We start from the raw sequence: 24,855 nt of genomic DNA on the forward strand, positions 1-24,855 counted from the left end.
TGGCGATTGTGTAGCATACGGTTGTCTGGCTCAGTGAGTGTGTCTGTTCTGCCTTTGATAGAACACTGAGGTTACTGCTCGATGCAACATTTAATTAGCTGTATCAAAATAAGGTCACCATCTACATGGACAGATACTGGTATTCTCCTGAATAAATGCAAAACTAGGGGACGACAACATGAAACCAAAAAAAAATAAATAAATCTAAAATTTCAATTTCTCCCCTTTGGTTTCTGACTTTCTTTCCAGGAGAGAACACAGAACAAGTGACTGACTGACTGAGTAGATATGTGTGCTGCAGCAGACTTAAAGAAATGCTATACCATTTCAGATGGACTTTTCCTTTTTTTTTTTTTTTCTTAAGTTCTTGGCGATTGTCCAACCGTTCTAAGGAGCTAAAAGAGCAAATTACTCACCCAATTACGGTCTGTCAACTAGCAATTATCATGAATCAATTCCCACCAATCAAAGCAAGATTTAGAACATTCCACAAGTTCTGTTATCACCGAATGAAAATGATAATACAGCACTTTCAGCTTCAACAGTTCTAATTGTATAATATGGTTAATATTAAAACACTGATTACAGATGGAAATTAGCATGTCCACTGATGAAGTTGAAGGGTTGGACAAAGATTTGCGAATTATCAAGACAGCCCAGCTTAAGTAATAATCGTTTTAATATCTATGAATACCATTTTAGCCCCAACATTCTGGACACTTTTAATAGCAGAGCAATGACTTTATTTTATCAATAGACTGGTAACTTTCATGTGCCTTTACATGTGTCTAATAACATCTGTGTTATTTGTATGGTAATGTCTCAATATGTGAAACAAGCACTAACCATGTTTGGCACGCTAGTGACAGCGGCCCCTTTGAGCTCACTGGGGAAGGGTGGCAGGCTGTTGGCGAGGGCAGCCTTGTTCTGGAGCTGCTGCTGAGGGTTTAGCTGCTGGCCTGGCCCTGTGGCACTCTGACCGTAGGGCTGGGCCCCAAAAGGACCCCCATTGCTGCCCAGGCCCATCTGGAAAGACAGACATACGATAATAAAAGTTAGTCAAATAATTTAGCAGCATTGGTTTCACAGAATGACAAAACAATCTCCTTTATAGCCCAGAATCCTGTAGGGCCTGATTAAGAGCTTGGTCGCAGAGTTCATAAATAAAATAATTAAAATTTTAATGTGATTTGTGTCTCACTGTCCCATCAGCTGTTTGTCATTTAGTCTTTACATCTGACTACTTCCTGACTAGCAGCTAACATCTATCTGAAAGAGATGTGGTATGATAAGCTAAACTGAGTCACACTCAGCACTGTTCCTCAACAGCAGACAGGCACAGTTTACTATATTTTCAGAAGCTTGGATGTTATGACGGATTATGTTTTAGTTGGGGGTTATTATTCACCTACATTTGTCAAAACAGCAACAGCATGCCAACAAAGGTTCCGCCTTAATTTCAAAGCCAATTTGTCGCTACAAGACCCCCTCTGCCAATGCAGGCCCGATCATAACTGTGCCAGGATGACTGGGCTTGGTTTGGTCTAAACCAGTCCATACTCTGGCACCATGACAGCTCAGCATGTCACCAGCTTTTGGCAGAAGGGACTTCTACAGTACTTGACTACAAAAACATTCCCAACCTTTTCTCCAACTCCTCCGCTGCCAACTCCCTTCTCTTCTCAAGCTAGTTGGTAGTAGATTTTACAAGGAGAGGATCCACGAGAAACAACATAGTTAAAAACATGTGAACATTGCAGTAGGTAGGTTACAGATCCACCAGATAAATGTGGCTCCTTCTTGGCAAAGTGTTTTGTCCTTTCCACTTTGACAGAGAATCACCAAAACTTGGCAGTAGGGCTTTACCCAACCAGAATTATGTCAGTCGAATCAGATTTGGCTGTTCAATACTATTATACCATGGTCTGGGTGAATACTCAATTCTGACTGGCTGCAGAGTGTCCGTTAAAAGGTGTTATAGGACAGCTAAAAAGACGTTCTGGTCAAATTGCCTGATGACAGGTTCTAAATTATTGCACTGGCTCAACTGCTAGCTTGTAACCATAGCAACGGAGACTCAGAGCAGAGGCAACGGATTACAACGGGCATCATGAGTGATTTTATCGTTTCATTTAATTTATTTCGTGAATTTGATAATTTGGATGACAGCCTCCGGAGCACAGCTGTAGGTCGGCTCTCTGACGCCGGCCTGGAAACTCGTCAGATCATGACCGTCATGGGACATTGGTGTGAGAGCAGCCTGCAGGCTTATTGGGCTCCGTCAGCGCAGAAGAGACGAGACTGGAGCAACATCTTGTCGTCTCCAAATGTCCCAACAAGCAGTGCTCAATCTGTCAATCTCCGTCCTTCAAATGCCACTATGATGGACATACCCATATCACTTTCAAATTTCACTATTAATAGTAATGTAGCATTTAATTTTAAATAGGAAACAATCGTTAATTTGTTAATGTGTTTATATGATTTAATCTCGACTACTATATGCTTATGAATTATTTGTTGCAATTAAAAACGATTTTGACTACTATTTGGATGTTGATTATTTGAAACAAATTTTCTTGGGCCTATAAATGAAAGCCAATGAATCATGAAAGTAATATCTCAAGTTGTTGTTTTTTTGCACATCATCCTCTAACCACCAGAGTCTGTAACACACAAGCGATAAGAAGTGCACTGGCTTTCTGAAATAATCATCTTCTGAATAATATCACGTAACGTTTAGCCATCATCTCACTTCACTTCACTGATCAGAGTCACTATGCTCTCTACGCTGCGGCCACAGCGGGTTTCCATGGCAACGCCTGTCAACTACAGAGATTAAATAGTCTGCTCAGCTGTGGCTTGTGAAAAACTCATGATTTTAACTGTAAAACACATTAAAGCATAAATAATTGATTTAATATTCACTTCTTTGGTAAGTGACCATGGTATAGGCAGGTTAATGCCCTTCAAGGTGTCCATTATCGGGAATGAATGGACTTTGTGTCGGACGGTTCACGCCTCCGCGTCGTCCATTAATTTCTGATAATGGACACCTCGTCGGGCATTAACCCTTACATATTCTACTTTTCAGTGTTTAAAAATTTGAACAGAACAGAATGGTTCAGAGAGACATTCAGTGTCACAGTGACATTGACGTAATGTAGTAAACAAGCAAACTACACAAACAGAATGAACAGAAATGTGCCACAATTTTGGAAAAGCCAGTGATTGTATGGTATTATGTTGTTGTGAGCAATAAATTAACCACTTCTAAGCACAAAGCAGAGGATAATGTTATCTCAGAGTCTGACCAGGCAAAGCCTCTCCTCCAGGCAGCTGTCTCCATGTCAGCAGGTGCTTTTACCAAAGAGCAGCAAGATTGCGGAAAGCAAAATCGTAGCCAGAAGTACACTACACTCTGACTGGCAAAAAAAAACAAACGACTGTTTGACTGAGCAGTGTTCAACATAACATTTTTTCCCCACTGGCCCCCTGGGCCAGTAGTTCAGAGTTTTACTGGCCCCTTGTATATTCTTACTGGCCCAAGTAAAAAAAAAGAGAGAGAGAGAGAGAGAGAGAGAGAGAGAGAGAGAGAGAGAGAGAAAAAAAATGTCTATAAAACTTCATTTCATTTAACTCCATTATACCTCAACGTAGTGCGTGATGGTATATACAGCAGTCCTCACAGAAGCTGATGTATGATGTCACAGCCTCTGTGTACTCATCCACTTCTTAGATAACCTCACAACAGGTTTACAGAGCTTTAACTTCTGCCTGTATGAGGGAATCAGGTGGACGGTGTTGTGGTCAGAGTGGCCCAGTGCAGTGCAGGGGATGGCGTGATAGCCGTTAACAGTTGTGTAACAGTGATCCAGGATATTCTTCTCTCTGGTCGGACATTTTCTAAACTGTATTTGGGGAGTTCATGGGTGAGGTTACCTTTGTTAAAGTCACCAAGGACAATAACTAAGGAGTCTGGGTAAGTCCGCTCCACACACAGTAGCCTATCTGGTCGGCGAGCGTGCGCTGTAGCCTACCTCCTGCACATTGGCCTGCGGTGGGATGTAAACACCGACCAGAATGAATGAAACAAACTCACGGGGGGAGTAAAAAGGTTTGCAGTTGATGAAAAAAGATTCCCGATCAGGAGAGCAGTGCTGCTGGATCACTGTCACGTCATTACACCAGCCACTGTTAGTATAAAAACAGATACCTCCACCTTTAGTTTTGCCGGAGAGTTCCGTGTTACAATCCGCTCTAAAGAGTTGGAAGCCTGCCAGCTGCAGTGCAGAGTCCGGTATCGATCCACACAGCCACATCTCCGTGAAGCACAAAACTGCAGATGTAGAAAGTCTCCGTTTTTCACCATCAGTAGCTGAAGTTCATCCAGTTTATTGGCCAGCGAACGCACGTTGGAGAGAAATATAGGCTACCTGGCAGCAGCGCACGGTGTCCGCGTTGGCGGAGACGCACAAGCGCACCGGCACGTTTCCCCCTCCTCTGGCGTTTCACTGCACAAAGGTGAGGGCACCTTTGGCCAAAAAGCCCAATAATCCACTGAAGGCTCGAGAAAAGTGGGATAAAAATCCCCTGGAGTTGTTCCCCTGACAAAAAAAAACCTTACAGCATCACTGGCCCGAGCGGGCCTGTGACCTGTCAGTTAACTTGCCCGACATACTTTTTGATTGGCCCCGGGCCATTGCTTATGTCGAACCCTGCTGAGGGGTCTCCGACCGATGATCCGAATCTCAGACTTTCATGGGACAACCCTACTTAGCAGTCTTAAATTCAAGATCTTCCTGGACTGTAGCACTTAATATAGCAAGTTTCAAAGTTTCTCAGCTAATTGGGGTTCACAAACTAACTTCATACACTCGGGAAAGCGGCATGTACTGTGAGAGGAGAGTTGGTCCGAAACTATTTTTCCTTCCTGATACCAACACCTGAACATGGGTATTGACCAATACTAATTACTGATCCAAAAAACAATTAACAGCAGTAAATGTAAACTACTAACCCTGTATGGAGGTGAAATGATTGCTATCCATATTGAATGGTATGGTCCAAGCTCACTACTCAAAACTTAAGCCTTGCATGCTGTACACCGATCAGCCAAAACTTTAAAACCACTGACAAGTGAAGTGAATAACATTGATCATTTTGTTACAAAGCAATGTTCTGCTGGGAAACTTTTGGTCCTGGCATTCATGTGGATGCCACTTGACACACTCAACCCACCCAAACACTGTTGCAGATCAAGTACCCCCCTTCATGGCAACAACACTCTCCAAATGCAGTGCCTCCCCCCAACAGGACCATGCCATGCCGGCCTACAAAAACTTCTCAGGGATGGCCAGAGGAACATGACATAGAGCTCAAAGCATCGACTGATGGCTGATTGGTTGTATATGTTGCCTTAACACTAGACGAACGTGATAAAAAATACTACACAATTTCTGGCATTTTGCTGACAGCTTATGTTACAAGATTTACCGGAAATCAATTCTTCTTCATCAATGTACAGCAGTAGTTGCCAGTGGCTGCATAGTTCAACTTGGTGTGTATACTACTGTTTTAAAGCAGCCAAGGACTGATTTCCACTAACGCTGCTGTGTTACTAAGGTTGGAAACCACTTCAAAGTTTATTAATAAATTACGTGGTATTTGATCAGTGCATAGACTCACATACTTGCTGATACCAGACCTAGCATTTCAGGCAGTATCACAGGAATTCGAACATCTTTATGTAAGAGTTTAACTCATGACTTTGCACGCATTTATATCGTGATAAACTGTGATAGGGCAAAATTAATTTTAACCATATCATGACCACATTGTTGAGTCCTATGTGACATCATAGAAATCTGTTAACCATCAATTTTTATATACTAATACTGAGGTACATCAGTATTTATGGTTGCATTTAGACATTGGTGAATTTATCTCAATGAGACAGATACTTTGATTTGAGAGACATGTATTATTTTATCTACATGTACAATTTCTCAGTTGAATTTCCGGAAAATTTATCATCACAGCATTCATTTATCAGTTTGAGTTTACCCACAAAGATGACCCTCAACAAGATCCGTGACAGCATACATTAAGATGTGAGGCACCTGGGGGAATAAAATCCTCGTTAGTGCCATGCTTAACACACTGATCAACTTGCTGCCGCTCTCCCATCCGCAGAGCTGCTGGGAGACCAGACCAGACTCTGCCATGCCAGGCCAGGCTGTATCCCCTCAGGGTGTTGACACCGCTCCAACAGACCAGATAAAAAAGACCCAGCTGAGTCGACCAGACACTGGCAACCTTTCAACACAGCTGAGCAGGCGGACACACACAGTTGCACACACACAAACGCACGCCCCCTCTGCTTCGCTCCTCTCATTCAGTCCCCCGCTCTCTGACACACTCCACACATCAGCAGGCAGGACAGTTGCCAACTATCATCTCAATGCTCTGCTGCCAGGCCAGACTATTCAGCGGAGCTTCCCTCCCTCCTTCTTCCTCATTGCACTCGCCCCCTGTCATTCTAACTGATTAAGTGGTTTACAATAGCCGTCTTTCCCTACGTGACTGACAGGGCAAGCCATCCTATAGGCCAGAGAAAGCAAAGGGAGTGTTTATGCACATACAATACAAAAGGAGCATAGGGCGGGAAGGAGTGACAGCGGCCTCTAACCAACACAAATACCCAGAAAAAGATTTACAACCTACGATTAAAGCACAATAGATGAAGCCACACACACAGATTGGGTCTAGTGGTTTTCATCTTTAGAGTTGTTGGTGACATGATAATCACAGGAGACCGACTAAGCTTTCGATACACACGCATATGCCTTTTCCTGCATATGCTGACAGTCATGCCTCTGCATCAGCTTTAATCTTTCTTGTGGTTAAAGCATGTGTACATACTCTATTTGAGAATGAATCTCAACACACCCATTCACTATCTGTCCAAGTTTCTCCTCAGTAGGATCTGTGTATGTGTTGTGGTTACGTACGGCTCCAGTGTCTTGGCTGTACACCCAGCCAATAAAATAGATGGCTTCCTACCGATTTCCTGTGAAACCACATTGGTGGCAAGCTTACGTATAAGCAGCCAATGACACTACGAACTCACACGAGCGCACATAATTTATAGTCCCAAGAAAAATCATAACAATGACTGAGCAGTTGACAGCACTGTCAATATTAGCTCCTTGCCAAATGCGAGAGTAGAGCTGCCAAGTGTGGAGTGTACATTTCATTTCTGAACAATCAGAGCAGTGAAAATGAGTGAAGAGGGAGAGAAGACTGTGCAGATCAACCACCAAAGCAGCCAGCAGAGTGTACAGATACAGATGCATATGCAAGAAGCAATTTGGAGTGTGGGCCAGTCATTTAAGACAAAGTGTGAGTGGTGTCATGGACAGTCATGAAGCATCTCCACTGTCATCAACCAGCCAATTAAGAGCTATAAAAAAGCTGACATCAAATATTCACAAATGCATTTTTAAAAATTAACCACTGCATGCAGACTATGGCCCCACTCTAATATGAGGACTGAAGTTGCTTGATTGGTTATAAAAATTCAGCATGAGGCTGGATTTGCCAGTTTGCCATGTACCTAGAGCTGCTGCCAGAGGCAAAATAACAAGCCCCTACAATCAAAAGTGGTGACGCAGTGAATTATCAGAGGAAGCATATAGCTGTCTGTGTCAGACGAATTGTTTTGTGGCGTTGGCAGTGACTAACGACCACAGTACACATCCTTTGGCGATAGCAAATTTGTAAGAAAAGAGGTGAAAAAAAACAGGTAAAACAAAACAGTTATAAGGTATCCTGTGGAGTTTCTGACAACTAGTGGTGCTGCAGAGCAATGTATTATCAGAGGGTAGCTACTGTCAGGTTCGGCCCACTTCACATGCTGCTGTGCTATGCTATGGCCTATTCAAGTACTGGAATTTGTTATTTACGTGACAACACCAGAATGCAACATAGGCTCCGCTCCAATTGTATGTGTACAGTGTCGTGCTGCACTGCGCTGCTGTGCAAGCGGCGTGTTTGACTGTGCGTAACAGCAGTCTTTTGATAGTCATTTACACACTGTCCATAACAATAACTATGTCAGGTAACAAACTGCGTCAGCTTCCAGTCAGGTTTGGACTTAAAAATCAGAAAGTCTGTTGGGTTTGGGCTTGCCTCAGTTATAATTGTCTTGGACTCAGGTCGGGTTCGGTCAGGAAAATGCGGCCTGAGCTGTGCTCTAGTGGGCTCACCTGTGTGTGTGCACACAGGGTGGAACTACGCCATGCACAATACAGAGAGCAGAGGAGAACTGTAAACGCGTGACCATGCAGAGATAGAAATGACATGCTGTCGTGTAAATAAGATAAATAATGTAAGGCTATTTAGTTTGTTTAATAACAGGACAAGGTATAGACCTGTTCTATAGGAAAGGTAACCTTGAATGACTTCTGCTGTGATCTGGCGCTATATAGAAAATAAAATTAAACAAAATTAACTTGACCTTCAAAGGGGGGGCGAGGGGTGCCGTTTGGGGGGCGGGGCACCCCCTTAATATAATGGTAGGGGAAACACTGGAATCAGCACCATTCAACTTTTAAAGTTATCAGAGGTCTACACCATTCCAAACGCATCACATTTATTTGTGTCCCAAATTAAAATGGTTTTCAGCTACCACCCACCATCCACACAATGCACAAATGACACACAGTAATAATTTTGTGTGAATAATGAATCAGCCAGCAACATGTTCCATGTATGTCTCGATACATTCTAGCCTCAAAATACACATTCACAAAGACTATAATTAACAAAATAGTGATGGAAAATGGGTGTGTGGTGGAAAACAGGTGTGTGACTCACCTTGTTCATGTTGCCTGCCTGCTGGGCTGCACCGAGGGTGGCATGAGCCCCCATCTGCTGGCCTCCTTGGGTGAGTGTTTCTGCCAACGCACTCCCTGCTCCTCCTGGTCCTGGAGGAGCTCCCTGCATTGTCTGTCCCTGGTACTGCAGGCCTGCCACCCCTGCTCCCCGCCCTCTGCCAGCATCAGGTACGAGACCGCCATTCATTACCTGGCCAGGTTGGGATTGCCCTCCCTGGCCCAGGAGTCCAGCGTGGCCCTGGCTATTGTTAATCATGGCTTGGTTGAAGCCTGTTGTGTTCAAGCCCATTGCTGCAGTGTTATTGTTGTTGTTCTGTCCTGCTACTCCTGTTGGGGTTCCTGCTTTTTGGGCCTGGGGGGACGGGTGGTTGTTGGGGGAACCCTGGCCAAGGGGGCTCTTCCTCAGTGGTGTGCCCAGCTGAGGCCCCATATTGCCTGGCTGGGGGCTAGCCGAGTTCAGCCCTGCGCCCGTGATACTGGACGTGCTACCTGCTCGAAGGAGCTCTGAGAGCTGCTTGTGCTTGGCGGCTGCATCTGGTACAACAGAGGCGCCACCTGGCCCACCAGCTCCAGGTGCTGCTCCACCGTTGGAAGGCATCCCACCCATCAAGCTCAGATCTCCATTAGGGATCAACTCATCTGGAAGGTCATTCTCCAAATCATCCCAGGATAGTGACCCCAGATCTACGAGAGAAGGAAGAGGAAAGAAAACGTAGATTTATTGATCAGATTTTAGAGATGTTCTTCAGTTTCAAGTGTGCCACATTTGATTGCTTTAAAAAAATGGCACAAAATCATTTTGAAAATATGGGTAAGGAAAATTTACTCTCCTAGTCGACACTGCCTTTATGGTCCATCAAATAATCCCGTGCAAGAATTAGCACTTCTAAGTATCTCCTCTTTTTCCAACTATCATCACTCAACTTACAATTCAGCACATATGACCCTATCTGTCAAATAAAACAAATAACCCAATAAAGCCGGGTTTATACTTGTGCAACACACCATGGCCAAGTGTTGTTCATTGCAGTATTCGCCAAAACAGCAATCAATGTAAAGAAAGCAGTCAAATATTTGAAATAACAAATGTATTATAATGAAACCAAGGTTAAACAGTTGAATATCCTTTAACAATTTGATACTAATCTAGTAAATAATTAATGCATTCAGGGCTCAACAATAACGGTTGCCCGACTGCCCGATTGCCCGATTGCCCGGGGCAAGTAAAACTCAAGGTCAGGCATGTAAACTAACAACTCACTTGCCCGATCAGGCAAGTGGCTAAAAATAGTAAAAGTTAATAACTAATTGATAAAATAAATGTATTTTAAAACGTGCTCCTTTGGCTCTGATGCAGCGGTCTCTCTGCCTGAAATCACAGGCACATGCTGTGTAACGATGTCCTGCCCACAGCCCCCATTGATATTATTTTGCGCAATGGTCGCTTCATATAATAACATAACAATATACTATTTATGGTGTTATGTCATCGTGTCATTCCTGTCTCTACATGGTTCCGCCACACACACAGGTGAGCATGCTAGAGCGGCTCGGGCCGCATTTTCCTGACCAAACCTGACCCCGAACCCGGTGCAGTTTGTCAGCTGACAAAGTTATTGTTATGGACACTGTAAATAACCATCAACAGACTGCTGTTATGCACAGACAAACAGCTGCTCGCACAGCAGCACAGCACAGCACTCGTGCTGAGCTTGTGTTGCGTTCAGGCGTTGTCACGTAAATAACAACTTCCAGCACTTAAATAGGTCATAGCACAAAACAGAAGCATGTCATGTGACTTTTTACTTTTATTATATTCAATAAAATTGTATGTTCCTAAATCTTGAGACACCTCATATGTAAGCTAGACAGACATTTCACCTGCTCATTACTGTGCACACATGTACTGTATGTACTTAGTCCTAAAGAGATAGATAGTAGATATATAGAAACATCCCAGCAGGCTGGGCTTTGCAAGCATACAAAAAAATTTCACGCAAGTTTCATGCGTGTGCTTCACCTCCGCTGCTACAACTCCATCCTAGTGTGCGTTTTGTGCAACAGGTGGATGTGGTAGTCTACTGGTAGAGTAGAGAGAGAGCAAAGTAGCGTTGAAGTAGAGTAGAGCAGGGCAGAGAGATGGAAGCAAAATATATTAAACCCGGTGTTAATACAGCACAACTGGAGAGAGGGGTGAAAAATAAATAGAGGTGGGCATGGCTCAAGTAGGGCACAAAATTATAGATGGAGAATGATTGACACATTTTTCACTTTAAGCCCTGACACTGTCATTTTTGTGTAGGAATTAAGCTACAATACATGACATATGTTGTTTTAATTAATAAATACAGTGTGGATAAAGATTACATAACATAAAAATAACTGCAGTCTTTGTTATTTGATAGCCGCTTAAATTAAACAATTTTTATAGGGCAAGTAAAAACTGACTTCGGGCAAGTGGATCTCTGACCAACTTGCCCGACCGGGCAAGTGAAAAAAAACCTTAGCGTTGAACCCTGGCATTATTTTACTTTTAGCAGTATTTGTAGTCATGTCAAAAAAGCCCAATGGGAGCAGTAGATACCTATTTAAAAGAATCTGGAGGTGCACTGCAGCAACTTGCAGAGCCATCACACTTGGCACAATGTACACAATGACATCATATCTGGCACATGCGCTCTCATGCCAGGGACACTAAAGCTAGCATAAACCCAGCATCACTACTCAGCTGACCCTCCTCTTCCGTCCAAATGTTCACAAACATTCCCAATTATGGGATATTAATGAGCCAACATGCTAACTGGTGCTGCACTGTGGCCTTGTCCCTGCAGCACAAGACACAGAAACAAGATGCAGCGTGATAATAAGAGCATCGCTACTGGCTGACAAACATAGTGTGACAAGAGAGAGAATCCAGCAGCACTAAAGGGTTCCTGCTGGGTGGAGGAGGAATATTTATGTCACACCATCCAGAGGTGTGAGCATAATGCCGAGAGCCTTGGGAGCCATGATTTGTTTGGGATGGAGTGACTAAGAGAGCGAGAAAAGATGGGAGGTTTGTGAGCGTCGGGACTGGCCTTGACCATGAAAACCACCTTTCTGATTAATCTGTTATATTCATGTGTGTCTCGTCCAGTTGGGGGAAGTCACTGCTTGTGTTTGACGTGCGAGGATATACTGGTTTAATGTCCTCTGCACAGCCTCAACCCTTGGTTCCATATTACAATTTGAGTGTTGTATTCTGTGTATGCAGTGTGTAAGGGTAGGCAGAGCACAGGTGGTTTTTAATATGATAAAGCATTTTGCAGTAGGTTTGCCAATCTTCACCTTCATGACATGTCAGAGATATGTGAACACTCACACTGTAAAAAAACCACCTGTCATCTGCAACTCTTCACCCGTCTAGGCCACCAGTGGTTGGTTCCTGTTTTACAATCCGCTGTTGTGCAATATACCTTGCAAAAATGATCTATAAGTAATAGTAAACCAACACGATATTCTTTCAAATAGTAAGGAGTTGTGCTGCAGGGATATTTTGTATGTGCAGGACACTTGGGTAAGAAATAATATCAGCATTTTAAAACAATTACAGTAATTTCACCTCAGCCACCACATGGTTTTTATTGGGAAAACTTCAACAACTTGTGTTTTCTTCCATTAAATAAGCACAAACTGCATTCAGACCGACTTCAGCTCTGTGTGAAATAAACTCAGCTATTACTTGAGATTGTCATGAAGAAAACAAAAATCCCACCATGATATAAAGATGTAAAATCCTTTCTGCTGGTAAATTACAAAGTGGTGTGCTGTGTTCTAGCATCAGATAATCATCTGTCATGGATACCTGAAGCAACATGTCCCTACTAATGCAGCCCCTTGCCTGTTTAAATGAAGAGCAGGTTTTGATCTAAATGCTCAGGCTTATACCAAGCCTGACATCATTTTTGCGGGTTAAAATGCTCGTCTTAATTCTCATTCAACTAACTTGTTTCTTCAAATGATTATTTTTTTTATCAATTAATCTAACAATTACCTTTTCAGTTAGTCATGCAATCTAACAATGAATTCATTTATTATTCTTAAGATATTTATTTATCACTGAATTATAATAGCAATAAAATTTACTCAAAAATAAATATCAGAAACATGTCTCATTAATATTTGTTTAAGCAGTCTTTTACATTAGCTATGCCATTTTTTCCACTTGTGCTTGGCTGTTAAAGTAGACAGAAAACATAAAATTGCCAAACAACATCATCAGATGATGCATGGTGTAACTTAAGCAGTGGTGCCGAAAGTTTCCAGGACTATAACCAACAAAAACACATTCAGCTTGTTGATAATCCTTATACATCATGCATAAATGAGGACAAAAAATAAACAGGACGGTGTTGTCTGCTGCCATCTTTAACAAAGCAGCTGCACTCCTCTTCTGCGGAAGAATCCCTGCTTTGACTGAGTGCAGCTCACCCAGGCCACACTGCCTCCATGTTGCTGACAACACAGTAGCTTGCATGGCGCCATAAATGAGTGCAGTATCATTTGAGGAAATACAGTAGTTACAGCAGCAGGCAGCTCTGAAGCCAGGTCACAGCAGCACACTGTCTGTATGAACACCACATGCCAGCTGCATCAGTTCAGTGAGGCAGAAGTCCCAACCTCATGCAGGTAGTGTGGCCGGTGTGTTACTTAATTGCAATGCACAGTTTGTAAATCGACATATTCCTGTAATCGATTACGCCGATGAACTGCCCCAGCTGAAGTGAATAGATTTATTATTCTTTGACAGTTGTCATGTAAAAAAGCACATTCTTATTTTGAAAGTATAGAGGCCATTATTAGCATGTAAGTGGCTGGTGGCACCATCGCTACAGTGACAGCATCTTACTTCACAGCTGAAGATAGTGAGAGCTAAAGAATGTCACTTTATCGGGGAAAAAAAACACATCAAAATCAAATCAAGCAGTCAGTTGTTGACATGTAATGAACAGGGCCTTGGTCTTAATGCTACAGGCTGGGAAAAGACAGGACTGAGCAGAGAGAGTGAGGCAGTCACTCTCCTATCTGCCGTCTGCTGCTGCTGGATGTCTTCATTGAGATTCAGTCAGAATCCAGCCTTTAATGAGGGCACTTGGCCTACGTACTTCCCTGAGTAAACACAGCCTTCCAGATCTGCCACGCTAGCCCGCTGTCTGTCCCTGGCATCAGGCAAGCAGGTGCTCCATGTGGAGGAAGCTTGTTTAAGGCTGAAGGGACCATCCGTCTTTCCCTCCCTCGCTCCTCTCAGCCCCTCCTCCCTAACCAGCAGCCACATGGATGCTCTCAGAGCACCAGCATTCAATTCAACCACATGCGCTCAGGCCTGGCCCTGCATTCATTTCTGAATGGACACACACACATACACACACATACACACACACACACTGTGCGACCTTGCCCCCAGGCTCCTTGGCTGGAGACCAAAAATGCAAAGCAATGTTTTGGTTAGGTAGCGCCACATGCAGTCAGGGGAGCCCCAACCATGGGAGGAAGGGTAGGGGGAAACAGAAATGGAGCACTACTCTTCTCGTTTCACAGCCTTCTTTCTTCACTTACATTACTCCATCCTCCTAATGATCTTTCACCCAATTATCCCTCTTCCTTAACTGACTGATGGCCACAATGCTCTCTTCTTTTTTTTTTTTAATATCCCCTGTGGCTTCTGTCTGGAAGTTGGTGGCTATAAATACCCGCAAAGCAGCCCCAACAGTGTTCCAGACTGGGGACGTCTGTCATCCTGCCCTAGGGCCAAGTGTCTGGCCTTAGAGGGACAGGTGCAGCATGGCTGCCCGGCCTTTCACTTGCTGTCTAGTGTCACACTAGGAAGTCCAAGACAGCCACTTAGAGCTGGGAGGGTAATCCTCCGGTGCTTTTCCAGCAATACTTTAGGGATCCTTGGAGTGGGTAGTAACATCTGAAGTTGGAGGGAGGTGTGGGGAAAAGATCTGATGAGATGCTTTTAAGTTACAGCTGTATGGATTTAGTTTTTACAGAATCATGGAGGATTTCACTCAATAAAAAATAAGTTTCCATATGTCCTTGGACTCATGAAGACATAGTCAAACCTACTTGCATATTAAGTTGTAGAACTTCACGTTTAAGTATTTTACACAAATTGGGCTTCAGTATGTCACGCAAGACATTATATCCACAGCAATGTGAGCTATGCAGCATGCAAACCACAACTTACACCAAGTCCAAAACATCAGACATGAAAAAATTCAGGGCTTGACGCTGACTTTTTTTTCCCAAGGAGCACATGTGCTCCTAAGTTGAAAAACGTAAGGAGCGCACAAAGAACTTTAGGGGCACAATGTAAATTGATCAAATAATGTGTTTTCCGTAATAAACGTGATGCAAATAGACATTTACAAGCAAAATTATTTAATGAATTTGTATACAAAATGTACAGAAAGGTAAAATCATCAAGTTTTGAAAAAGTAGGCCTATTGCAATTTAATTTTGTCTTTAATGTTATTATCTTATATATATATATATATATTATCTTTGCAACATGATTATCTTATATAATGTTATTACTATCCTAAAACATTCTCCAGCTCCTCTGAAACTCTGCAGGACTTAAGCCTCTTTCACACAGAGCTTTTGCGACGCCCACCGCGGGGTAGGGCGCAGAGGACAGGATTTGGGGGAGTACAGGCTCGTTCAGAAGCTACAGCTCCATGGTGACCGCTTCCGGGTCTACTTCAGGCTCTTCTCTGCTATTGGACGCGCGGCGCCAAGGTGTCGTCACAGCGCGCAGACGCCGCGACATGCACCCTCTCCAACCTCAATGAATGGGTTCGTCGGCGGAGGTCTGCGCTTTGCACGCTCTGTGTGAAAAGGGCTTTATTTCCACCCTGCCCAGCAGCGGTACTGTGGCGAACGGTCCCTAAAGGCCTCCACACATGATCAGCTGTAAAACCGCTCTGCGCTGGCTGTCCCATTGTTTGTCTATGGAGAGGGCAGCAACGCCTGACAAAGCGGCACTGCTACCCTTGGTGTCGCGCACCGCTCTGATTTTCCGCCCGAGCGCTGCGCTCAGAGTTGAAATTATTTGAACTACGGGGAGAACGGAGCAGGCTTCCCCGGAGATCCGCCGCTTAACCCGGTCCATCTCCTCCACACTTTGACTTATTTCCACGCTGCCGACAGTGGGACTTAAGCCCTTTTCACACAGAGCGCGCAAAGCGCAGACCTCCGCCGACGAACCCGTTCATTGTGTATGTGCTACTGCGGCGCAAGAGCACATTGTGCCGACAGTGGCTTGGAAAACCGCCCATAACCATGTCACACGGGGAAGAGGGAAGAGGGAAGGCGGCTGGAGTTCCTCCAACATTTGCGGTTAGATTATCATATTTTTTTATTGACAAAAATATAGGCTGCTTCGGCTGTTTTTTTTATGCGCACATGTGCCCCTAAATATTTTTTTACAGTTCGCACACATCTATTTTTAGTCGCAAATGTGAGTGAAACACTCGCACTGTTGAGCCCTGAAATTAATCACAGACATTAGTGTTTAGAGCTGAGCAGCACCTCAATGACAACTATAAATCTGATCATATTCTGTAAGGCCTGCTACACTACCATAAGTCGCCAGAGAGGAGAGAGGAGAGAGGAGAGAGGAAAGGAGAGGGGAGGAGAGGAGAGGAGAGGAGAGGAGAGGAGAGGAGAGGTAAACAATGCTTATCAAACAAACACAATTGCAACGACTACAGTTTTTAAGCTTACAAATGCCCATATGACTTAGTTGATTATTTTACGCTGTGTTATAAACATATATTTCATATTTTCTTTACTTGTGCTGCTGACTGTAAAGAAAAATATAAAAGAAGAGTGTAGACAGTGCAGTTGGGAATAGTTAAAAAATTGGCTGTTAAAAAGATATTTTGGATACAGTACAAGTTTCTCTCCTCAATACGAGTAACACCTTTCACATCAGGCATTTTTGTACCAAACAATTCTGGGTCTTTGAGAGGAGCTGCCAACTGGGGAGGTCCCCCAAGAACTACATGCCTTCAAGGGCTTTTTGTCTGTTTGCATTTTAACTTCCAACAGGAACGCTGAAGGGGAAATTCGCCAGCTGGCGGTTGGTATAGCAACGTCACTTTCCTTTTGATGAGTCAAAATTGCACTGTATTTCCCATATATGCTCAGTAAAGCCTGGACTGTCTGTTTGTGTTTTGTTTGTATGCCTAATGGCTTATTAAAAATGGTGGCTGCCGGTGCTTCACAGCTTCATGTGTTCGACCAATCACTGAACACTTCCGTAACTCAAGTTTCCTCTCATGCTGGGAGGGTATCTACTCTGAAACAGGAGCTAAAAAAATACCTCAAACAACATTTTAAGAACTACGGCCATTCCCAGTTTTTGCAGTGTGGACACAATCACAAAGGGAGTTTCTTAAAACATTGTTCTTAGAACTATGAAAAGCTCCTCTGGTCTGAAACCGCCTAATGTCTCATTGTTTCACACTGTCATTTGATACATTGCTATTTTTTTAAAAAAAAAAAAAAATAATTATAGCCACTCTTGACTTTTCATGGAGATAACACTACTTGCATGGTTATGTGACCAGTGGAGCTCCTAAATCACTGCTGCTTCCTGTACTGGATTTATTCAGTTCTCCATCTTGTTTTTGCCTCACTTGACCCATGCATTTCTACGTTAACTTTTTGAATATAAAACATTATATACTCAAAGCATGCTCCTGCTTCACAGGACTATACGCCTCATATACCATCTTAATAACTAAGTCAAAGTGACATATTACATTTGCTGGAATGAGTAAGGCCATCTCCTTCTGTAAAATGTGAGGGGGTTCAGCCAAATGCAGATGCAAGAGATTTAATGCTTAGCCTATGCAAGGTTTCATTTCAAATCCACCCAAAGCAGCTGGAAAGAGCTGCGTTCTCCAGCCAAGTGCTTTAGGACAGATCAGAATTACTCCTTTTTATGTCTTTTAATTTAAAAAAAAACAAAATGTGGAGGAAAACCTATAGTTGGAAAGTCATCTTTTTTCATGTTTGTACCAACAAAAATCAGGATTTTCTAGGTTGTACACAAACACCCAAATGCATGTTTTTCAACCTCACTCTCACTTTTCTCTACCACACACAGCTGCACACAGCTGCAAGTGGAATCAACAAAAACAGCAGTACTCGCTAAGAAAAACAGATTGTATTATAACATGGGGAATACAGGCCAAATACATGCACAGACAAAAAATTAGCCAACTAAAAACCAAGACAACGTCATAAACATAGAAGGGGGTACGTAGGTGGTGTCACATCATCCTCCATCTCCCCTTGTCCACTCTACTTCTCCCCCTTTTTTTCTTAGGGTTTTTCTGGTTGCCCGCAGTCAGAGGCATAAATGGCTCCATTAGCGGCTGTGTCATGAGCTTACTGTCTGCCTGCTAGGCCTTAAAGGTGCCATTTGCTCAGTGGTAAGTGAACATTTGGCTGTTTGGGGGGGGGTGTCACTGACACAGTCGTGACTGACACACAGCTGAACTAAAACCTGTGCAAGGCATGTATGAAATATTCACTTGTTAGGTTTAAGCACACTTGTGGCTTCAATCAAGAGGCAAACACATCCTAAAGGCCCAGACACACCAAACTGATTTCAGCGAACTAGTGGCAACAAGAGCCCCCAGCTGTGTCACATCTCGTCGCCGAATCTCCGCCAAAAATTGCACATGAACGCACAAAACTGACGGCCAACAAGTGCTTATGTTCTGCACCTGTGTAACTCATCCACACCAGCAGACAGCGAGTTCTCTGCAATGATCATTCAGATACAGAAATCGAAAGACCTTTAGTTATTGGTTTACATTCCTCACTACTGTTTCTCTATACCTTCGCTGAGCTAAACTGCCAATCAGTGATTTAAAATGTCGACGGGCTCTGCTCATTCAACATGCTGAATTGGCGGGAAGAAGGCCAACTAGTGCCATCAAAGGCCAACGATGCAGGGACATCGCACCAACGAAGGTGGCACTGACTATGATTAAAATGTGATCTATGAACATACTCATCTCTGATAACAACCACTGTTCCAATTTAGAGGAGTCACTACAGTGTCAAGACACCTTAATCAGACCTATGCTCGCAACCAATGGATTTTTTGTGAACAAAGGGGAATGGAGAACCCTGCAAGGTGACACATGGCCTGAATAGAGAGACAGGCGGCACGTGTTTGCTCCTTTCCACTACAATAAAAAGGAACCTCCCCCAACGCACACAAAACAAAGTACATGCACACTGCATGCATAAATGCTTTACCACATCTAATTATGCAAATACTCTCCACAAACATGAGTTACAGTACACCCCAAAATAGGATGTGCAACTTAAACCAGGTGCTACTCCAAAGGCCAAAGGCCAGATGTCAGGGAAGAGGGGTGCTGCTCACAAAGCTCCATGCTTGACAGTCATCGAAGACTGAAAGCCAACTCTTTATCCACAGTAATTTACAGCTGATGACAGCGTTGCCCAGTCCTGTCCCATGGGGTCCGTTAGGTCCCAATTGTAACTGGCGAAAACTATAAAGAGTAGGCGGGGCGGGTTTAATGATTGATCGCTGCAGACATGTGGTGCCTCCGCCATGTGTGATGGGCGTTGTAATTCATTGTTGTTGTGTCAGCTGCTTTTGTTGAAAAGCTGTCCAACTTATTAATTTTATTGCAGACCAACAGAATCAAACTCAATGAAGAACATGTGCCATCTGATAGACATGAGGCCCGCGAGAAACATATGTGCCTAGCTACAAATACAGATCTATATTTCTACAACTTCACTCACATATGGTTAAAAAAATACCTTATTACCACAAATAAAGACTTTTGTTTGGGGTTGGGGTACTAAACTTTTAAGAGAACCAACCAAATTACGCCTAGAGCTAGGTTGGGGCTGGGCGGTATATCTTTTTTTTTACAATACATCAATATACTTTCAAGCAAGATATAGATTTAGACAATACCGTTGGTATCGATATAGGGTCAAGTTGCACCACATAACGCATACCGTGTTCATCTCTCCTATCTCACGCACTCCGCACAGCTCCGCCCCCTCACTCACTCACTCACAGTTTCTTCATTGACACTCAGAGAGACACAGACCTGCTCCTGTTTAATCTGTCTGTTCATTAGTCTATAGCGCAACTTCAGTCTATATGTTGCACAAGCTACACTAAATCAGTCTGTGAGATGAATGAAGGTACCGCAGTAGCACGCGTACAATGCTGTGGGCCTTTTCCTCTGTAATTTATAGCCGCGTCCTGTCAAGTCACGCTACGCCAATTAGTATTTCTGTTATCAGTTTAGACGTCCGGTGCCACGCCGAGCTGCGCATCTTCTCCTTTTCTGGAGTAGGTCCAAAAGCCGGCTCGCCCACCTTCAAGCAGGTAGCGGTGGAGCCTCGCCGACCCCAGCCAACATCCCTAAAACTCTCTCCCCAAAACAAGCCTTGTGTGATGTGAGACTCTCCTCACCTCTGTCTGCAGGAGACCAGAGACAAAGTCTGTGTTCAGCTCTCAGTACTTCTGTAGCTTCTAACTGAATGGTTTGGAGTTTAGTTTCTCTCCTGCGTCCTATTTTTACTTTAGTTATCTGCTTTATTTTACTGTTTATGTTCACTATCCATTGTATTAGAAGTTGTGTGAAGTTGCTGCTCGAAAACTCAACATTTCCTGATTTTGCTGCTTCACAATAAAAGTTTTTAACCTAACAAAATGATGTGGGACTTTTATTTTTAAGATAGGGATTCAAAGGAGGAAGAGTAAAATCAGAAACAGCCACAGTGAGATGTTGATGAAGAGCTGCCAACAACAGGCTCTTACTGCACCTCTGCAAACAGCTCACCTCCAACAGGTAAACTTCTTTTACCTGTTGGAGGTAAAAGAAAGTAAAAGAAAATACAGAGACATGAATTTTTGTCCATATCGCCCAGCCTTAACCTGGGTATGGTTTAAATAATGACGATACCAGTACCAATACCAGTATACTCTAAGTGATACCAATACCAATAGTGTACTTGAATAGAGTGGCATGTAGTATAGCCATACTTTTGAACATTTTGATGGCATTCCAGCTGAACTGCCTGTATGGGTTTTGGCTGCTGCAGGTGTTTAAGCCCCACGCCAGGGACACTTGGTGCGAGTACGCCTGCTCACACACACAGTAACAGGGCTAACTCTTAGCATTACACAGCTAACATTACCTAATATTTATTAACAGATTTATCAACATGTTTGAGCCGTTTCAGCATGAGTTTTTTGGGACCATTTAATGGCCTGGTGTTGGATGTCAGCTGGTGCTAACCGGGCAGACGTTAAACCAACTGTTCTCCGACTCTGGAGACAGCAGCAACAGAAAGTTTGCTAATCCATAGGGCAGTCTGGATGGTACGGGATCAGACCCCCCGCACAAAAGATCAAATGCAAGTAATTAACTGGAGAAGTTTCAATACTATTTGGTACTAGGTTATTCAGATCCATACCCTTTTCAGCACTAATTACATCAGTACTAGAAAATACTTGTTCACGTCAAATCAATCAGTGTCAAATTTCATTACCTGAGAGTGCAGTGTGCAGTGGGTCTGGGTATCAGGAGTGTAGTTATGCGAGAGAACGAGAGACGGTGACAGTGTTGGTGATCGGAGCAGAGGGAAAGGTAAGTAGTTGTCTAGTGGCAATAAATGTGCAGTGAGGGTTAGGAGTGTGCCCTATCATATCATTCACAATAATTCTGTTGTAATTTTAAATGACATTAATATTACAAGAACACTTCATAATGGTAATGGTCTGACTTGTTGACATAATGATGTCATCAGGGTTGGAAATAAGCACCAGCCACCAGCCCAATGATGGTTAAATATGCTAGATTTGCTTCACTCACCAGCCAAAAAAACAAAAGTAATCTACTGGCTGGTAGATTTTGAAATTCACCAGCCACAGTAGCAAGTGGACAAAATAGTTCATTTGAAACCCTGTGCGCACCGCAACAAGCATGGCTGAAAGCAATTTACTTGCTCCATGGAGGAGGAGTTAGTTCCCAAAAGGGGAGCGACTTCATTTATGTGGAATCAGTGGCGGTGTTAGGCCTGGGCATCCAAGACTACAGCCTTGAGTGTTTAATGAATAGCCCCAGACTTTCCAGACACTTTCACTGACTTGCTGCTTAGAGTAAACTCTGTCAGCTGTCTATCATTATCACAAAAAAACTTTGAAACATTGTGACAGTACTTAAGGGCCATATTGCCCACCCATAGTGTAGGTTTCAGTTTGCCCATAGATAAACAATGCAGCTCCTCAATACCCAAGAAGTTCCCATGTCTTGCTGCTCTATCCGGCGCTGTCCAGAGACAGCACACTCTGCTCTGCCTAGGTTGCAAAATGTAGATGAATGTATTTTCTCCATTGCCTCTTTATTGGGCATCAACCTTGCATTTATGCACATACTGTTGAAAACAATGAATAAAAAACAGACTTGAAGTGTGAGTAATCGTTTCAGATTGTGGTTATGGCCATGAGAGGCAGCAGAGACGCAAGCCTGCACAGAGCCGGTGCAGACAGCTGCATGGATTAAATTGAGAGCACATCTGTGGCGTGAAAAGTGCAGGTACAAAAAAATTATATGATGATCTCAATAAATAACAATGTTAAAATTAAGACAATTTTACTTATTTTTACAATAATAATTATATTTTTGTTATTACAGAGATAATAAAGTACCAAAAAAAGGTACTGTTGGATATCGGGTACCAAAATTCCAGCCACTGGTACCAGTTCAAATGTGAACGGTACCTAATTCTACCACCAGGGCAGAAATTTTTCAAACCAAGTTGACCAATAGCAGCCATCTCATTACTACTCATATATGGAATTTCTACAGTTGAAATGTATTGAGGAAAAAAAAAGAAAAGAACATTCACTACTTACACACCCAGCATACACGGACCAACATTATCATTTATTTGGATTCATGTTGACCTTTTAGTATTCTTAGCTTTTGCCAACTCCCAAAAAAACTTAACTGGATAGATGTCTTTCCTTCTTCAACCACTTGGTAACTTTGTCTGTGTTTTATCTGGACACATTGTGGTTTTACCAGAGCTTTTTGTGCAAACAGTTGCCTGCGAGGTTTGATTAGAACAGCTCACAGTCATCCACACAGTAAATCAGCGGGCAGTAAAACCAAAACATTGATCTACAAGAGGCTAACCGTTAAGTGTCTGTGATCTCTGTGGTTTCAATCCATTTTAACAATAAAAACAATGATTGTTGCAGGTTTGACAAATTGTTGTAATACGGGTCATTTACACCTTAATTTGCTAGGCTACCAAGTTTCTACTCATCCATCCTCCACCCGTGTCTGCCATTGTAAATCAGTCACAGTAGTGTCTAGTAGGGCTGTCCCGAATGCCATTTTTTAACATTTAACATTCGGATCTTCGGAATTTATAAAGAATATTCGAATATTCATTTCAAACGGATATTTCAAACTTCTTTCGAAGCACTCCTCCGGGGTTTTTTCGGACATAATTGTATTGCAGAGTTTTGCGCAGCAGCGACTGGATCTTTGCTCTCAAACCACAAAAAAATGTGATGGCACAACAATCTCCTTCAGTACATTATTCTATGCTTTCTTTCGATTTTCACATTGGCTAGTCATCCTGTTTAATTTGTCTTCTGATTAAATCGGAACCGTTGAAACAAGTTGTAGGAAGCCTCTGCAAGTAATTGGTTGCTGGCAGACACTCTGTGCTGCAATAAAATGGTTAATCAGCAGTGCCGTGCACCGTAGTGCCGATGCGCTGCTGGTTCTGCCGGCCTGAATAGAATATCATGTCTACTGTTGTGTACAGCCTTATAGAGTGAGCTGAGTAGTGATGTGCGGGTCGACCCGTAACCCGCGGAGACCGCAAATGGACCTGCGGGTCGGGCAGCAGTGATCGTCCGTTAAATCGGTCTGTAAATGATATTTTGACATTATTGGCTATTACTGTCATGGCATCCGAAGGTACTGATGCGTTGAGCAGGTGACAGTCCGCGGCCGTTTTCAAAACACACTTGTGTCACGCACTCCAAAAGAAACTTGTTGAAACTTTAAACAATAATTTATTGTACAAAACGGGGGAAACAAACGCTGACAAAAACGGTTCCATAATTCATATTAAATTCAAAAGATAACAAAAAAACAGCTACAAGTTAGAGGGAATAGTGATAAAGTGGTAAAACTTGGCATTGATCCACAGCCTCAGATGGATGGGCTCAAGCCTGCGGTGCGCACAAGCTCCGTTGGTAGGCGATACTATATTTTCACATTTTTAACAATGCAATTTAAAAGTTTTGATTTTTATTGATAACCTACATTTACCAACAACAAAAGACTACATTTAGCACCAAAAAAAATGTAAAAAAAAAAATAATAATAGTCTAATAATAATAATAATAATAAAAAAGTAAATAAAAAACGAATATCGAATACCAAATTTTCATAACGAATACCTACCCATAGAAACAAATATTCAAATATCCAAATATTTGGGTACAGCCCTAGTGTCTAGTAAACCTAGTTCAGCCAACAGGAGTTGTCTGCTGGCTAATGTTACATGTTCCGCTGCCACTGAGAAAATAAATTCCTAACAACCTCTTTACCGCTGAAATGAATCAGCGTCAACTGTCAAGCAGCCAAGAAACATGGTGTCACAGAGTATCATATCATCATGTCAGAAAATGGCACACCTGGAGATACTTTTTAAGTGTTAAAAAAAAATGTTGTGAAAAATTTTTGTCTTAAAACCACCTGCTTTCAAGAGTCTCATGAGTGTGTAAGTATGTGACTAAGTCTCTCATGTTTACTACACCAGTAAATACCTCCTTCAGTGTTTTTAAAGTCTGTGTTTTTAAATG

At 42.8% G+C, this 24,855-nt stretch overlaps 1 protein-coding gene across 3 annotated transcripts in view; it reads right to left on the reverse strand.

The window, feature by feature from the left end:
- The window catches only part of crebbpa (CREB binding lysine acetyltransferase a), a 54,195-nt gene that overhangs the window by 27,095 nt on the left and 2,245 nt on the right, over nucleotides 1–24,855 (reverse strand). For all 3 annotated transcript variants that reach the window (XM_033623742.2, XM_033623740.2, XM_033623739.2), the window contains exons 2-3: nucleotides 8,881–9,584; nucleotides 847–1,026 (exon numbers count right to left, since the gene is read on the reverse strand). In XM_033623742.2, coding sequence (XP_033479633.1) covers nucleotides 847–1,026; nucleotides 8,881–9,584 — 884 coding nt within the window. The remainder of the gene's footprint in view (nucleotides 1–846; nucleotides 1,027–8,880; nucleotides 9,585–24,855) is intronic.

This window comes from Epinephelus lanceolatus, chromosome 3 (genome assembly GCF_041903045.1).
Source record: "Epinephelus lanceolatus isolate andai-2023 chromosome 3, ASM4190304v1, whole genome shotgun sequence".
NCBI classification, from domain to species: domain Eukaryota; kingdom Metazoa; phylum Chordata; class Actinopteri; order Perciformes; family Serranidae; genus Epinephelus; species Epinephelus lanceolatus.